Source organism: Manihot esculenta, chromosome 17, assembly GCF_001659605.2.
Source record: "Manihot esculenta cultivar AM560-2 chromosome 17, M.esculenta_v8, whole genome shotgun sequence".
Classification (NCBI taxonomy): Eukaryota; Viridiplantae; Streptophyta; class Magnoliopsida; order Malpighiales; family Euphorbiaceae; genus Manihot; species Manihot esculenta.
The window spans coordinates 20,930,566-20,948,884 of NC_035177.2; the positions used below are offsets into that span (position 1 = coordinate 20,930,566).

The 18,319-nt window shown below is 33.7% G+C and overlaps 1 protein-coding gene across 2 annotated transcripts; it reads right to left on the reverse strand.

Moving 5' to 3' along the window:
- Positions 1-1,089: 1,089 nt before the first annotated feature.
- LOC110604631 (abnormal spindle-like microcephaly-associated protein homolog) lies at positions 1,090-17,062 on the reverse strand. Of its 2 annotated transcripts, none has more exons than XM_021742888.2 (20): positions 16,254-17,062; positions 15,533-16,001; positions 15,341-15,426; positions 15,035-15,148; positions 14,725-14,913; positions 14,549-14,614; positions 14,257-14,319; positions 13,912-14,034; positions 13,697-13,813; positions 13,370-13,477; positions 13,152-13,287; positions 12,490-12,627; positions 4,789-4,947; positions 4,147-4,682; positions 3,615-3,792; positions 3,257-3,444; positions 2,427-2,616; positions 1,786-2,011; positions 1,533-1,688; positions 1,090-1,416 (listed from the first exon to the last, which is right to left on the reverse strand). In XM_021742888.2, exons 1-20 carry the CDS (start codon positions 16,953-16,955, stop codon positions 1,308-1,310), a joined length of 4,053 nt encoding a protein of 1,350 aa, XP_021598580.1. In that variant the 5' UTR covers positions 16,956-17,062; the 3' UTR covers positions 1,090-1,307. The 2 variants fall into 2 exon arrangements, with proteins under 2 accessions (XP_021598580.1, XP_021598579.1); XM_021742887.2 differs by having other exon boundaries at positions 4,771-4,947.
- Positions 17,063-18,319: the final 1,257 nt, after the last annotated feature.

Sequence of the window (18,319 nt, forward strand, 5' to 3'; positions counted from 1 at the left end):
TTAACCTTAATTTTATCACTAAAAATTATTAATATGCCATGTTATTACTGATTTGATTGCTAATGGCGAGTGAAAGAAGAGAACTTTTACTTTTTGTTAAATTTAAATATTTATGAAATATTAAATATGTTTTATAAATTTAAAACTCTTAAATTAATGAAAATATGAATCTTAAGCTTTCTTTTTTTTTTTCCCCATATTTACATTAAAAAAAAAAAAATTCCCTTCCATTAGCTATAACATTTCAAACAGGGCCTTGAGATCACCTATTCCCTTCCATTAGCTATAACATTTCAAACAGGATGTTTTTGTGACCTGTTGTCGACTATCCAAACAGGGCCTTGAGATAATTTCAAACGAAAAGGGCCTTAAAGTAATTTCAAAAACAGGCAGGGGGGCCCTAAGGAAATCTCGAAAAAATAAAATGGGCCTTAAGGTAGTAGATTGGTAATTGTGATGGCAGAATCTGAATCTCGTCTTGCGAGAAGATAACATGCATGTATCACTGCCGCAGTCCCAACTCGTCCAATATATTTCTTGATATTTTTCCGTAAACAAATTAAGTTTTTTCTATTCTCTTGAAATGCTAAACTAATTAAGCTTTATTCAGTTGCAAGTTCCTAAATAAATAAATATTTAAATTGTATACAAAGGCTACCTATAAAACTAGTTTAATCATTATTAAATTAAATATTTATATTTAAATTAATATATTTATCATATGGTATAATTTTATTTTTTAATTTGACAGAAAATATTTAATTTAATTATAACTATATCGAAAGGATTATTGACAAAAATTAGTGAATGCACTACTGAAATTATAATGAATTTAGTAACAATTAGATTGGAGGTAATTTTTATATTTAGATTTATATATTTAGTATATAATCTTTATTTAATTATGTAACATCTCTATATAAATATTTAATTTAATAAATATAAAAAACTAATTCTCATATAAAATCAAGGTTATATTAAATGCAGTAAAAATTATTTTTTTAAAACATGAAAATTTAACCTCAAAAAAACCCAAACATGATTTTTTTTTTTTTCTTTCCATACGAGTTATGGTGTTTTTAAATGGAATGAGTGAAGGTTTTTTTACCACAGGGTAGTAAAAATATAAATATCAGAATCTATCAAATCCACCTATTTAATGTATTGAAAAAATGAGAATTTTAGAGGTTTTCTCACTTAAAAAACCTTTCTTACAAAACAAACACACTACTTTAAAAATCCCAACTGACCTCAAAAACATCCTTCTAAACATTTTTTTTAGAGCGCCCATGAGGAAACATATTCATTCATGCACGTGCTTTTGCACTTAGCTTACTAGTAAACAGTTTCTGAAGATTAAAGGCCTCATTTAATCTTCTTTCTACTTTCACTCTTGCAGCCACACCAAGCAGATTCCTGCAAAAAAATAGTATACATTGTATTTTTAGCCATCAATCACCTATTCTCAAATTATCTTCATAGAATATAGAGGGAAAAAAAAAAAAGCACTATTCCAAATGAAATCATCTCACCTTTTATCAATAGTTGACTTCCTTGTTAGTTCTTCCACAAGATTATGTAACCTCTTCAAGAGGGCAGGGTGCTTCCTCAAGGACTCAGCACCTTTGTAATTTGAACATATTTTTCGCAAAATCTCTGCAGCAATAAAGTAACCTTCCTCCTTATTCCTGGAAAAATGTTATTAGAAAAATCAATTTTATTTGAAGGTAGAGAATGAAGAATGCATATTTCACAACTAATTAATTCAAAATATAAGACAAATACCTAAGAAATTCCCAAAAGATAATTTCTATCGATCCATGACTTTGAATTAGCACTTCAGTCAAATGTTGATAACGGGTAAGGTTTCGGAGAGTTGAGAGTGCATGCTTTAAAACCTCCTGATCAGGTATGCTTCGGCTGACTGAACGAATTAGCTTTAGTAAAATGCCAATTGCCCCTGCAGCCACAAGTTCCTCGCAACATTTCTGAGAATGTTTGGTAGTCATATCTGCCAGAGAAGCTTGACATGAGTACACAACATGCATAACCTTCTTTAAACAACCCAAAAAGTTCCTTGTTTTAACTCAAAAAATACTACATCAATATCTAAAAGTTCATGATCTGCATGCAATTAAGAGAAACATGCATTTTACAACAGTACGTTTAGAACATTCACTTTCTCACGTTTATTTAGCCACATATTTTAAGAAAGTTTGCTTTCCACTGCTCAAACATGTCCTAATGCTCATTACTTTAATTACTCTATTTATGTATTTTGTCATAAATAGTATCATGTAGGGTAGAAAAATACCGAAAAAGATTAAATGTAAAAATCTCAAACTGCATAATATTTTCCAATAGTGACGTGAGCAATAACTCAAACGAAATTAAAATTTTGCCAAATTATGAGTCAGATCCCTTACCTAAAGTAGCACAAGTATGAAGGATTCCACTAATGCTTTTCACACTCAGTAGTTCTGAAAGTGCCACTTTGAGTCTGTTAATAATACGCATGCTGTCATCTACATTTTTAGCAGACCTTTGTACTCTCAAGCGCAAATCCAATAATTGTCCTCTTGACTCTTTGCGCAAAAGGTATCCTTTCCAATGTGACTATCAAATTTAGAGAAACGTTAACAACTAAAAACAGACAATGATAAGTTGAATTTGCCACAAGCCCTATAAATACATATAAAAGAAAGCAACAAGCCTATATAAAATACTAGCCAACCAAGTCTGAACTCCATAGATACCCTCACAAAAGAAAGAATTTGCAGTTACAAACTTGCACTATTTTAAGAAAACTACTTCTTTCATTGCAAAAATTTAACATCATTTTCCTCATAAATTTTGATGAAACACATGTTATATGTTTAAAATTGAAAGTAATATACTGCCAATAAACACTTGAATTTTGAGTTGTCAAAACACGTTCAAGAAATGTAAACAGATACTACCAGCACGCCCTCTCCCTTCCCCCAAACCTGAATAAAGACAAAGACAAAAAATACAGAACTGAAGCTTAGAGTGTTCACCAAGATGGTCAATTAAATTCGGTTAAGGAGAAAGAAGATATTCCCAAAATGTTGCCAAATGATGAAAAAGTTTGTAAAAATTTATATAGCAAGTAAATATTAATAGTAGTTGTACAAGTTAGTTTTGCAATGCCAAGAAATTCATTTTCGCAACATACATGCAACATTCCATTCAACGCGATTAGGAAAAAATCAACTCATGTCTGCAACATTCTTACCTGAATCATCACAATACTCTGTCTTTGTTTAGCAGCCCTTTGCCTGTCAATCCAACCTCGAAGACAAGATTGTATAACAATTGCCGACTTAGTTCTTAATTTAAACAATAAAACACTTCTCCACCATCTTTGCAGCTTCAATATCGAAGATATCGTTATGTCCAATTCACAACTCTGCACACAGCCAACTGAAGTTTGGAAATTGCAATAACCGTTAGTGGCTGAACGAAAGAAAGAAGCTCTTGCCCAACACCAAATACGTCCATCTTTAAGACAACCAAACTTGAATAAAAAAACTAAAGATAAGCTTTCTAAAGAAATGCACAACTAATTAAAGTTTAGAGGAATTGCTAAATACCTAGCATCCTTCTTCGAGTGATCAATCCCCTGACAAACCGTTGAATTTCTATAGCAGCACTTCTCCTACAATGAAATGCCTTCAAGCAGTTAAAGCACCGAACAACGTTTTGGATCTTTATTGCAGCATCTCTTTGTAGCAAAAAGTTCCTCCTCATCAACCAACCACGGCAGCATTTCTGAATTCATTAAAACAAAATAGTGATACTACAAGAAAAAACCTATAACTTTAGCAGCAAAGTCATATGGAACATCTAAAAAAAACATCAATTCGTGAAAAATGGAAAAGATTATCACCCCCAAAAGCTTGCTATAGAAATGGATACGGCCATTTCGAAGGAAAAAAAAGGCCATCCCAGTAAATCAATTGCCTGTAAACCAAAATACTAACGATTCGATAATTTGGCCAAATGGGCGAATGGATACAAGCCCACAGAAGCCAAAATAAACGTGCAATGCCTCGGCATATATTAGCCAGTTTTGATCGACCGTCAGTCATAATAACCATCATAACCAAAACTTGATCAACTTACTTGAAGGACACCAACAAGGCACCTTTGCCTTGAAGCTACTCTCCTTGCAATCCATCCACGTACATGAGACTGAATGGTGATGGCAGACCTTTTAGCAACTCTAAGTTGTTGAAAGGACCTCCAACATTTTAGGCGTCGAAAATTGCTTTGAATCCTTGTCACCATTTGCTTCTGCTTCAAAAAGTTTCTTCTAAATAGCCAGCCTCGAAGATGACTCTGGATTTTAATTGCATCTAGGTGGTGACTGTCGAGAGAATTCACTTGGCACATGTGTGAAGCTATCTTCATCTGCATGACCTTGCACCTAGACCTTGCTATCCAACCACGAACACACTTCTGAAGTACTACCGCGGCATTAACTAAATCTGTAGTGGATGCATCACAATTTCTAATACTACCATCCTGAAGTCTTCGCATCATCCAAATCCTTGCTGCTTGCTGGATAAACAGAACTGATTTTTTTAACCTGACAAACCTATGCCTGTCAACTATAAACTTGACATATCTCCCAACTCTTTCAGACTGCTCCCATTTTTCTGCAAGATTTAACGAAACCCAAAAAGTGAAAAAGTCCATGAAACTTGCAAAGTAATTGGAAATGTAATGGTGAGGTAATATGTATACCATGTACAGACCCCTGACCTATGTTAGTACTGAATTTGCAGAATGAAGATTTTTGCTTCACCATTAACCAAGCCCGAATAACAGTTTGCAAATAGAGAACTGAATTCATCATCTTCAAAAAATTGTGGCGTGCAATTGATCTCCTCAGGTGTGATTGTATGAGTGTTGCTGCATTTTCTGAAATAGATATTGATGAAAGGCAAATATTGGTCATTAGATATCTGTCGGATCATAGCTATGATCGGAAAAGTCTTTCCAAATAATAACACACTTTAGTTTAATATTATAAATTTTTATATAATTTTCTATTATCAAATTGTTGCCCATTATATCTATAAATAATATGAGAGGTAATTTGTATAGTGTGAAATGAATAGGAACATAAACAATATATTAAAACTTTATTTTCTTTGCTACTATATCAATTTTTTCTAACAAGATAAAGAACAATTAGTTAATTTTTGTGTATCTTTTCTATTAAAATAAGTGTATTTATACAGATTACAAAATCTTATTAAGGTAACTCTTAGAATTCTCTATCAATCAATTAATATCAATTACCTTATGATTATGTAATCTGATTATGTACAGATTCCATTCACACATTAACACTCTCCTCAAGTTTAACTTGAGTATATAAATGTTTATCATGCCTAACTACTACAAAAGATCTTCTATGCGAGATCCATTTAAAACATTGGAGAGTAGATCCTAATTGCTCTCTTGTCTTCGTATAATTGATGGAAATTAAATTATCATGAATTTTCTCATGGATGAAATGACAATCAATTTCAATATGTTTGTCCGTTTGTGATATATTGAATTGAAAGTAATGTGAAGAACAATCTTATTATTATACCAAAGTTTCGCGAGTGGTACAATATCTATAACAACTTCTTTAACCTCACAAATATATTAAGTCATAGTTTTGTATTCCAACTCGGCACCGAATCTAGATACTACATTTTGTTTCTTACTTTTTCAAGAAACTATGTTTCCTCCAACAAATACACAGTAGCCACTAATTGACCTTCCATCACTTTTACATCCCGCCTAATAACGTATAAAAAATAGGACCCCCAAGATCGTGACACATGTACATGTAAATCAAAAGTCTTTTCATCTGTCTAACCTGACAGTAGAAAGCCCAACCTATTGGGTACAAAGAATCAAACCAGCAACACTTCTGAGTTTACTAAAACTCGGAACGGATAGACCGACCTTCTTGTTCCGAATAGACCGACCTTCCTTCTTGTTCCGAATAGACCGACCTTCTCAAAGACGGGAGAGAATGGACAGACAGACCTCCTTAAAAGCATGTACTATAACAAGACTTTGAACACCAATGTGGCCGACCTCAGCAACTGGAAGAAACTCATTTCTATGTAGGTCGGATAAGTCTAACACGACCTAATGAAGCCAAGGTAAAGATATTATATGAGCTTGTCCCTTCTTTAGTAAGCGTGCATGTAGAGGGTACAAACCGACCAGCTCCATATTTAGTATCCTATAGCCCATCATTAATGTACTACCTGACACACCTACACAAAAACATTCCTGCTCCATCAGAAGGGAACATGGCACCGAGGGTATCGATTTTATTTAAAGATATTTATACATCGAACTAACCCTAAAAATGGGGATCACTCCTCTAAAAAAAGAACATATCTCTTTCTCTCTCTCTATCACAGAGGGAAACCCGAAACCACTATTCTCTTCTCTTATCTGTTTTACTTCCCTTAACTCCACTAAGTTTCCAGATCTCACTTGAGTGTCGGAGGGTCAAGAAAAGCTAATAGTCAAACAGTAAAAAAAGACCAAAAGGAAGAGAGATAGTGAAAGACTCAAGAATCCCTAACTATATCGAAAAACCACATGGTAAAAGTCAAAAAAAGACTACGCTGATGTGAGAAGAGAATGCGACACAAGGGCAATCCGCTCGGCGTGAAATAGAGGTGACATGCGTGAGTTAAACAACCTATATAGTTATCTCTTTAGTTTAAAGTATTTTTATCATCGTAACTAGTTTCAAATAGTAATCCTTCTGAATATATGCTTGGGCATTATAGTATTTTAGAAACAGCTTAAAAAATTTTCACCGGTGATTAATATTGGTATGAATTCCTTAAAAAGGGTATTATTTGCTTAAGTATAATACCATAAGAATTAAAAGAAGTAGAATGATTTATGTATGAGAAACATTATTTATTAGATTCTTTAGAATTATATGAGATGATATAGTTGGACAAAATTAATATTTTGCATTCAGCTGAAATATAAAGCTAAATATCTTATTTCTCAAATTAACAAAGAGCAAACGAACATTCTTGTTACATATGCTCTGTAATAAATTTTAAAAGTAAGAACAAGGGTAATAAACCTGGAAATCTCGGCCATAAAACCAGAAGAGGTGACTGATCTCGGAAATAAGACCACCAAAACCACAAAACTGATTGAGGAGATGAAGACCTCAATAAGGTAGGTAACAAGTCTCAAAAATAAAACTGTCGGCACTACAAAATCAGTTAAAGAAAATGAAGACCTCAATGAGATGGATAACTGATCTCGGAAATTGACTTCCGGCACTAAAAAACCGAGTTGAGGAAAAATAAGTTTGAAAACAGATCAGTGAGCCAAAGAGCTCAAATGACAAAAAGCAAAAGCGCTCAGATGAAATTCGATGTAAGTACCAGAAGGTCCCCCCTCCAAAAGGAGCACGGATTGACAACACATAATGACAAGAGCTGAGCATACCCTACAAGAAAAACAAGAAAAAGTCCAAAATGCTCGGACTAAGGTCGAGGGCAAAAAGCCCGGAATCTCCTTAAGAGCAAATAGCCCGAAATAAAGAATTAGGGCTTTAAGCCCCAAAATGCTTAAGGGCAGATAGTCCAGAAGAGCAAAAACAGTCGGAAGAAGCTTCTCAGGACGAATAATCCAGAAAGCGAATAAGGGCGAAAATAGCCTAGAAAGCGTTTGAGGGCAAAAATGTCTGGAAGTTACAAAGAGCCAAAAAGCTCGAAAGAAAGATTTTGTGCTAAAAAGGCCAAAGTATCTTATAGAGAGCCAAAAGAGTCAAGTAAAAAATTAAGGCTAAAGATCTCGAAAAAGAGCTAAAATGCTCATAAAAATAGTCAGAGTTTAAGAGTCTGGAATTATATAAAAAACCAAAGAGCTCAAATGAACATTCAGGACTAGAGAGTCCAACAAAGAGCCAAACCGCTCGTGAAATCAATTAGCTAAAACGCTTATTAGAAGACCCAGAACTTAAAGTTTAGAAGATGACTCAAAGTAAAATGCTCAAAAGAAGACCCAAAAGGACAAACCATTAAGGTTAAATCGGAAAGGGAAGGCTAGAGAGGCAGAGCACCCAAGTCGGACCTTCCAAAAAAAAAAACTACCAAAATAAGACTTTTCATGAAAAAGGCCACCAAGATCTGATCTCCCAAAGGGATGATTATCAAAATATAAAATTTACTCTCTCGGTCCAGTCTATGTTAAGTTGACCAATTTTATTTATTACACTTCCCTTCAAAATTCATAAGCGTTAACCAAACGAACAGGTAGCGTCAAATTAGCAAGATGGGTTACCTTCTCCGACGGTCGTAAATAATCATCGAAAAAGTGAAAGGATAATTGATAACGTATAAAAAATAGGACTCCTTAAGATTGTGACACGTGTGTATGTGAATCGAAAGCCTTTCCATCTGGTCGGACTAGACAGTAAGAAGCCCGACCTATTGAATACAAAAAATCAGACCAACAACACTCCTGAGTTTACCAAAATCCAAAACAGACAGACAGTCCGACCTCCCCAAAGACTGGAGAGGACGAACAAACCGACCTCCTTAAAAGCTCGTACTATAATAAAGCTTTGAGCGCCGATGTGACCGACCTCAGTAACAACTGGAAGGAGCTCATTTCTATATAAGCCGGATGAGCCCAACACGACCTGATGAAGTCAGGGTAATCGCTTCTTTGATATAGCACAGGGATAATAAGCGCGCATGTACAGGGTACAAACCCGGGCAGCTCCACATTTAATGTCCTATAGCCCATCATTAATGTACTGCCTGATACACCTATATAAAAATATATGTGCCCCATCAAAAGGGGAAACGGCACTAGAGGCATCAACTTTATTCAAAGTTATTTATACATCGAACTAACCCTAAAAAAAAAGATCTCTCCTTCTCTAAAAAAGGACTTATCTCTCTCTCCGTCACACAAGGAGAACTCGAAATCACTATTCTCTTCTCTTCTCTATTTTACTTTCCTTAACTCCACTAAGTTCTCATATCTGACTTGAGCATCAGAGAGTCCCCACCGAGAACTACTCCAGTGGACTCTTGATCGTCTTCATCTCACAGGACTCCTTTCTCAAAGCCAAGTATGGAGAGACCCAACGGACCGATTGATGAACAACCCAGCAAATCAGATATCTGTCTAGATGTCCTTATTTAGACGCCCCGCCGGATCTCAGCATTATCAAATCTAATTAAAGTATGATCAATGAATAGCTTATTGGTCCATTAAGATATATAAGAGTATTTAAGTACAGACAATTATTCTGTAAAATTTAATAGAAAGTAAACTAAGATCACATTTTTGTATATATATATATATATATACATAAGCTAAAGAGCCCCCCTAAGTGTTTTTTCAATCAAAATCTTACATCTCCCCTCTTTATCTTTCCATCTCTAAAAGTAATTGAGGATAAGTCACAATTTTATAAACAATAATATTATATCAACATCAAATGACATAAAACACAAATATCTCCTACCAATTACAAACTTTTCTTAAAGTCTTCTATCTATATAATTTGTGACCCTTTATTAAGAGAGGATAAAATGGACAAAGTGGCTTCTCTTCTTTGCTCCAAAGGAGCTCTATATGATAAAATAAAAAGTTATTTCTCATAAAAAAATAATTTACCAAGAAAAAAAAATAAAATTTGAACAGGGAAATCTTTTATATATTAAATCTAAAGGCATGCACTATTGGCTACATTAAAATCGTTTAGATTTTATATATAAAGAATTTTTTTTCACTTTTTACTTTTATTTTTTGATAGTATTGTTTTTTTATGAGAAGTAACTTTTGTTTATTTCATCATATAGAGGTCCTTTGGAGCAAAGGAAAGAAGTTGTTTTGTCCACTTCATCCTCTCACGGTAGGTAAAGAGTCACAACTTATACACATACAAGATTTGAGATATGTATATAATTGGCAGGAGATATTTATATTTTATGTCAATGGGCATTGATCTAATATTATTGTGTATAAAATTATGATGTATTTTTAATTCCTTTAGAGATAAGTATAAAATTATAATGTATTTGTAATCACTTTAGAGATAGGAAAATGAAGAGAAGAGATGTAAGATATTAATTGAAAAAATACTAAAAGAGCTTTCTATCTAGCATATATATATATATATATAAATGTAACCTTATTACACTTTATATTAAGTTTTACTAAATAGTTATCTTGTACTCTACTCTTATATATCTTAACAAACTAATAAATTATTCGTTGATCATGCTTTAATTAGATTTATTATAGGGAAATTTACTTTTTAGTCCCTGAGGTTTAACGTAATTAACACTTTTGTCCCTCTATTTTGGCGACCCAACACTTAAGTCCCTCACTTTCTCTTCCGTCCAAATTCGTAGTCCTTCCGTCCATTTAAACCGTTTGGTCAAAGAGTCAAAAGTGAGAGGTGATAATTTTTTCCAGAAATACCCTTCTCTTAATGTGAAATTCCTTTTTTTTTTTTTCTCTTTCATGCTTTCTCTCTCCAGTTGCAGAAGAAGAAGAAGAAGAAGAAGAAGAAGAAAGAAGAAGAAGAAAGAAGAAGAAGAAGAAGAAAGAAGAAGAAGAAGCTGCTGCAGAAAGAGTAGGAAGAAGAAGAAGAAGAAGAAGAAGAAGAAGAAGAAGAAGCTGCTGTAGAAAGAGTAGGAAGAAGAAGAAGAAGAAGAAGAAGAAGAAAGAAGAAGAAGAAGGAAGAAGAAAGAAGAAGGAAGAAGAAAGAAGAAGAAGAAGAAGAAGAAAGAAGAAGAAGAAGAAGAAGAAGAAGTTGCAGAAAAAGGAGGAAGAAGAAGAAGAAGAAGGTTAATTTTGTCAATTCACGTGTCCCAAACGGCTATTTTGGACGGAAGGACTACGAAGTTGGACAGAAAAGAAAGTGAGGGACTTAAGTGTTGGGTCGCCAAAATAGAGGGACAGAAGTGTTAATTACGTTAAACCTCAGGGACTACAAAGTAATTTTCCCTTTATTATATGATATGTTCCTATAATTGTTGAAATTTTATATTATTTTAACGTCTTATTCAATATTTGATTTATTCTATGGATTTTCATACCTATGTTAAGAGTTGTTATAGGCTAATATGGCTTGTAATATGCTTGAATTTATTTTAAATACTTTGTGTATAAATATAAGAATTCATAGTGTGTTATATAATGGCTGCAAAATGGATTACATACGAAACATATACGAAACATATATATGTATATTAACTAAAATAAAATTTATAATAATATGTATATGTTTATCATTAATTTATTTATCTTAAAAATATATAAACATGTAGCTTTTTTAATATGTAATACTTATTATGAAAATTTAAATTATAAAATTAACTTTTAAATAACTTATTTCACTATCATATACACTTATATTTATAAATTAAAATAACAAAAAAAATCTTAAATTTGAATCAATATAAACATTAGAAACATAATCAAATAATAAAATGATTATCTATAATTTTAATACATCTTATTCATATCCTTTTATATATAACCTTGTCATTAATTGATAATAATTAATATTTATATAACAAATAAAATTTATACAAAATTTATGTTTATATTATTATCACTAATCATTCATTAATTAGACTTTTTAATTTTCTAATGTTCAATATAAAATCTATGTTTAATTGTTTATGAACTCATTTATTTGCCAAGTGGCATTTTATCTTATTTTTACTATTTAAGATATATTTTTATAATTAAATATTATATATATATATATATATATATATATATATACCTTGAATAAAATTTATTTATTTTATTATGATCATTAATTAATACATGACTCTTTGACTTCTTAATTTTTAACATAATTAAAAAATTAATACAGTAGCAAAGAAAATCAAAGTTTAATATGTTACTTATATTCCTATTCATTTTACATGATATAAAGTACCTCTCATATTATTTATACATATAATGGGCAAATTTGACAATAGATAATTATATAAAAATTTGTAATATTAAACTAAAGTGTGTTATTATTTAGAAAAAATTTTCGGATTATAACTAATACCTTTTAATTATAACTATTCTTTTCTCTTGTGAAACCAATAAATTAAAACAATGAAATATAATAAACAAATTAAAATTACACTATAATGTTATATAATTATAATTTTAAAAAATTTAATAACCGCATAAATGCGGGCAAGCGACTAGTTTACTAATGAATGAGAACTCCATTATATACAAGAAATTGAAGGAGACACTAACTTTTGGTTAATAAAAAATAAAATAGTAATTGCATAAGTAACAAAAGATAGGAATGCTCTGGTTAGATCTAGCACTTAAAGCCACGGGCTTTGAATAGTTATGGACTAGAGAATGTGAAAATGCAAGCCAAGGACCGTTACCAAAAACAATAAACTAAAATAGATCTAAGGACACCTCTTTCAATATTGATGCTGGATTTGCCCGTTGAGCTGTGCCGCGAAGTAGAAGTTGCAGGCTTCATAGCAAATATGTTATTCCTCTCAGCCATATCTTGCCACCAGGCCTTAATGGCCTTAAACTTTTCAGCCACATCTGTAATAAAATGAGAAAATAGGAAAAGAAATTATAAAGTAATAATAATCATTAGTATAATTGATCTTGTTTTATCATCTAGAACTGCAAATACGCAATGCAGCATTTGATAATCTATTCTTTTAATCTCTTTTTAAGGAGAACCGAAAAACATCTCTTTTCAAACATGTTTTCCTTTTTTGCATATAGTTTTCAACCAAGAAGAAAACCAAGGCAAAAGAGAAAGTTATTAATGCAAGGAACTTCTATACTCTCTGACACTGAAAGTGGAGAAAATTAAGATTCACATACATAAACCAATTTTCATCATAATTCACAAACTTAAATGACCATGTCAAATTCAGATCTGGAGAAGGAAATGCAGGATGCATCCTAGCCTTCTGCACTTTTTAGTTAAATCATTACTTTCCACCATTTAACCGATACACTTGAAATGCTCTTAGTAATGCAAGGGAGGAGAAATAGGATATCAAAATAAGAAAGTAAAAAGCTCAAAAGAGGTCCATTGCTAAATAAATAACAACCTCCACTACTGTGAAAATCAATTTCTTCTTGCTTCAGTACTTGTTTCAAATTCACAACACAGTTTCCATTTCTTGAATTTCTCCTCTCTAGACTCTGGCAATTGCAACACAACAGTTTATGAAAATTCAGCCGATCCTAGTTGACAGAGAAGACATTAGTTAGATATTTCACAATTCTGTTGATCCAATTATTTTACGCATGGAAATCCTAGCAATACCATGGCTTTTTTTGCAGTCAGCTGTGATGCAAGGAAGACCAATAGAACAACCACACTCCTTTCGCTAATTGCACCACTATGTTGAAGTATGTCACTAGTCTGCAGAATCTGTAAATAGGCAAATTAAATTTTTCAGAAAGTGTAAAACTAATTGAAATTCAGCAAGTGTCATGTTCAAACTATAAGTGTTGGACACCTTGTGCTTAAAACGAAGAATTTTCTTGCGTGTGCGACCTGTTTGACTTTTTCTTTTCATGACTGATATGCCTCAAATGCATATGACACCTTATAAGCAATCAATTATTAGCCAAGCTTTCTAGTTCATACCTCTGGAAAATTCCCAAACAAGGTTATCAGCTTTTGTGATAATATGAAGTTATGGACTGCATCTGTATAATTAGCAGCTGACATAATGGATTCTCCACTTCTACTGACATCAGGATCCTGTAAGCAAAAGAAAAAAGTGGGAAAAAAAAAAAGCGAGAAAGGAGAATTTATAGAAGTAAAATTAAAAATACTGAGGCTAGAAAAATATGGAGCACCTTAGGAGAATGAGAACACCAAAGTTCCTTACGGAAGTAGTAGTCAAGTAAACACCATATGGCTTTTCCGTCAAGCATAGAAGAAAAATCATCAACAATATAATTATATTGTTCACAGACTGCCTGTAAAACAATGTAAATTCCTAAATGGTTATCAAGCAGATACAACGACAAGAACAAAGAAATGGAGGGAGAGGAAAGCAATTGACAAGTCAAAGCAGAATATGGTTAAATAGTACGTTCTCTGACTAAACAAACAAAGAGAGGTAAATGAATACAAGATCACAACAACGAGGAACACGGAGGAAGAGTTCACAAGGGAAAGATAGGGAGGTAGATTTCTACCTGGATCCACTTCAAAAGCAAGTCCAAGGGAAAGCAACTAGGACTGATGTTGTTTGAAGGGTCCTGTGAAATTCAAAAGAACAAATGCAACTCAGAAACAATAGGAACATATCAAAAAATAGAAAGAATCTACTGAAAATAACTAAAAGAAATCACAATCCAACCACTCGTTTTAAAGTTGAGGCTTAGATGACATTAAATTACAAACAAAAAGCTTCATGGAACACTTGTTTGCCATATACTGTTTACGTTTATGGATAAACCACAGGAAGCTCAACAAATTGAACCATACCACATTGGTTTGTTGAATTTTCAAAATTTCCTCAGCTAAGATTGTGTTGTTGATCAGAAGTGGCAGCTGCAGAATTGATGACAAGAAACGTCATTATTTAAAGTTTCAAGATCCTTAATCACTTGTCAAATGTTACAGTTTTAAAAATCCGGCATAAGTAAAAGAAGCCAAGAAACCTGCAGTTGAACAAACATATTCCAAAGCAAGCTAATGGTTAGTTCTTTGTCTCCATTGGCAACATCACCTTCCATAATAGTTACTCCATCTTCATCACGTAATGTTACACCAGAACCCTTTAGATATTGCAGTGCAATGCCACAATTTATCAAATTTTTCTTGCAAGTATCTGATGGAACTACCATTTTCTGCAGCATAAAGAGGATCATTGCGCTGAATAATGTTTAACCTCAAAAAATTCTCTTCCATAACAAACATTAGAAGGAAAAAAAATAACTTTTCTTTGGGGGTTGGCGGGGGGTCACTAACCATAAGAATAGACGAGTTGTTTTGCAATAGCTGAATGGCTCTGCAAAGCCGCACTCCATCTTGTAGGTCCACAAATAGATCCATCACTTTAAAGTCATACTCAACCAGAGCACACTGCCGATATGAACTTCTTTTGTCGGTAAATTAGAAATTTATTATTTTGGTTTATTATTTTTTACTAATGCATACGACCAATAGTTTGAAGTTGCAAGTTCGTAAGTAGTCTTAAAATGCACTTCTCTTTTCCTTCAGACACAGTCATACATGTGCATATGAGCTTGCCATGACAGGAATTGAACCACATACCTGCTGATAAGATACTTTGTAACCTAGGATCACTAGATGCGCAAGAAGGTTACCTTCTCCCAGCATTATCTCCGATGATAAGAAATCTAGTTTTGTATCAAAGAGAGAAAAGTCAACCTACAACGGACAAAGTACAGTTATCTTATAAATAAATCCACGAAGAACTAAAGTGAGGAACAATTCTAAATTTACCGTTAATCATTTGACGACTAGACTTGACACTAGATTGCACCATGAATAAAAGCGGAGAACCCCCATCAATTCCATCAATTCCATACTTTAGAGAAAGAGTGCTATGAGATTTAGCTCTATCAAGTATAAGAACCAGCAGCAAAAACCTCTTCAATATTACATTACCCAATATTTCATAGTAACCTGGTCTGTATAACCCTTCAACCATCTTGTTATAAGCATAGGCTTTCGCTAGTCCAGCATGTGAGAAAAACTGCTTCTCAATTACCATCTTCAAGAAGGCAATTTCTTGATCAGAATTGACATCTCCATTGGACAACAATGAATCACCGCCAAAAATAATATGCAATCCAATTCGAAGCCAAATTGGATTGTAGCACATGAGAATTCGAATTGCCTTCTCTTTCATTCCAACATCAGTTACAATGGGGCAATATGACTTCATATTAAGCCTCCCTTCATCAATATTCTGGTGAAACAAAATCGCAAAATTAGTTCAACATTTACAATTACAGCTCTTAGTGTGATCTATTAACTAGAATGGAAATTAAAATCCCTAATCTAGCAAATGGATCAACTTTCTTTTATTGAAACCAATTTACTCAACTATATTAGCAAACAAAAATCAATATTTTTTTTCTCCTTCCAAAATAAAACCGCAATAGATTACAGAATTGGGTATTAACAATTCTAGTGCTTAAGAGATGAGATGAGACTGAACTTTAACCACATGACTCATGACATCAAAAATCTCCTTGCAACTAGCCAAGCTCAAATAAACACTCATCCTTTGCGTCAAATCATCAAAACTACAAACATCCATCAATGAATTCTTCAATTGCCCATAGTGCTTAGAAATCATGAACTCGTCCTCCCCCTCCACGTGTTCAACGCCTCGCCACCCCAGGTCCCTCCGCCTCTTTGGACTCCGCCATGATGTATCCAAACCCACCACCCTACCCCTAGGTCCAGCATCCCTCTTCCCCAAATTTCCCGCGGTTTCCGCTTCACGATCTTTCAATTCACAGCCACAAGACCTCGGATTTTGGAAAAGGAAATTTAGCCAAGTAGTGAGAGACTTGGCAAGTGATTTAAGAGATTGTTCTTTTTGTATCTGAGCCTTGCGTGAGGACTGGGATTGCTCGAGCTCAAAGGCCTTTAGACGACGGGCAGTTGCAGTTTTGTGCTTAGGCCGGGAAGATAGAGAAGGGCGGTTATGGTACCGGCGAAAGGAGGAAGATGGAGACGGCTTAGGTGTTTGTTTGGAAGCCGTGAAAAATTGGGGGTAAGGGGAGGAAGTGAAGTTGGGGGGTTGTGAGGGGCGTTTTGGAGTTCTGAAATTTGAAATATCTTTGAGAAGCGAAGAAGAAGAAGAAGAAGTCTGTGGATAGAGCGATGGTACTGACTGTTCACTGGGCTTCATTGTGACTTGTGATGAAGTGAGCTTCGACAGTGAATTTGAAGAGATTTGTAGAAGCTTTCGAGAGAGAGCGACAGAGAAATGGGAGGGAAACTGCGATAGAGGTCCTTTTGAATTTGAAATGTGGAGAGAGCGGTGATTATGGGTAAACCCATAAAAGGCATGGGGACCCAACCGGACACGTCACTCGATCTGCCACGCAGGTGTCGAGGATTTAAATTTCTAGAAGTACCTTCATCTTATTAGCTGGTTCTTGTATGAAAGTAATTAATAAATGGGTAAATTATTTTTTTCCATTTTTATTTATTTTAATATCAACTATTAGCGCACAAAAGAATGGGACTGAGTTAGCAAGTTTAAATTTGGTTTATTAAAATGTTTTATTATTATTTTTAAATTTAAAATTGTGTATTAATAAAATTAAATTTGATTTATTTAATATACGACTTTAAATAAGTTAAATTTTTATTGATTTTAATTTTAAATAGTTTAATTTATTAAATATATAAAAAAGTTTAATTTAAAATTAAATAATGTTAACTAAATAAATATATAACAAATTAACTTATAAAATTTATAAAGAATGGGTTTTTAAATCTTAATAATTTGAATACCTATCAGTTTGAAGAGTGTAATTAGATTATATAGAGTTGAATTTTAAAAACTTATATTTGACTCATGAAGTATGATAACCTCCAGATCTTTTCTGACCCAGGAATAATATCGGATCCAAAAGAAGGCCACAGGTTCAAAGCCCATCAGATCATATGCTCGAAAGACGGCTCGATTTTACGAGCCTGAGCCAGCGACTCAGGACAATCCAAATCAGATACGAGCACAAGTCCAATAGGGGAGTAGGCCCAATCACTCACCAACCCTATTCGCATGCGTGCCAAGGTGAATTAAATGGCCGCCTGCGTGGAGAAGGGCCTGGACCTGAAGGACACAGACAGGTAGCACTATAGATGTGGGGGGGGGGGGGGGAAAGGCAAGCTCTCTTCTTTTCTCTCTTCTTCTTCTTCTTCTTCTTCCTCTGAAGGGCCTCCATATTTTTCTCGGAAACTCGGGCCTATCCATTAATGTAATACCCAGCTAGACTCCGGTATCGGAATTCCTACCGTCCGGGGGAATCTCGGATGTCGGAGACCTCTAGAAGGGTAAAACCATGTTTTCTTAAAATGTTTTGATGTATTTTATGGTTTTTAATGAAAATAAATCCAAGTTTTGAGTGGAGAGGGCCTTGGAGACTTTGCCAGGTTCGGCCACCGAAAATCATGTTCGGCCGCCGAACGTGGGGAGGTTTTGGGAGCGCTTTAGGCCTCCGAAAGCCTTGTTTAAATCAGCCAAGGTTCGGCCGCCGAACCTCA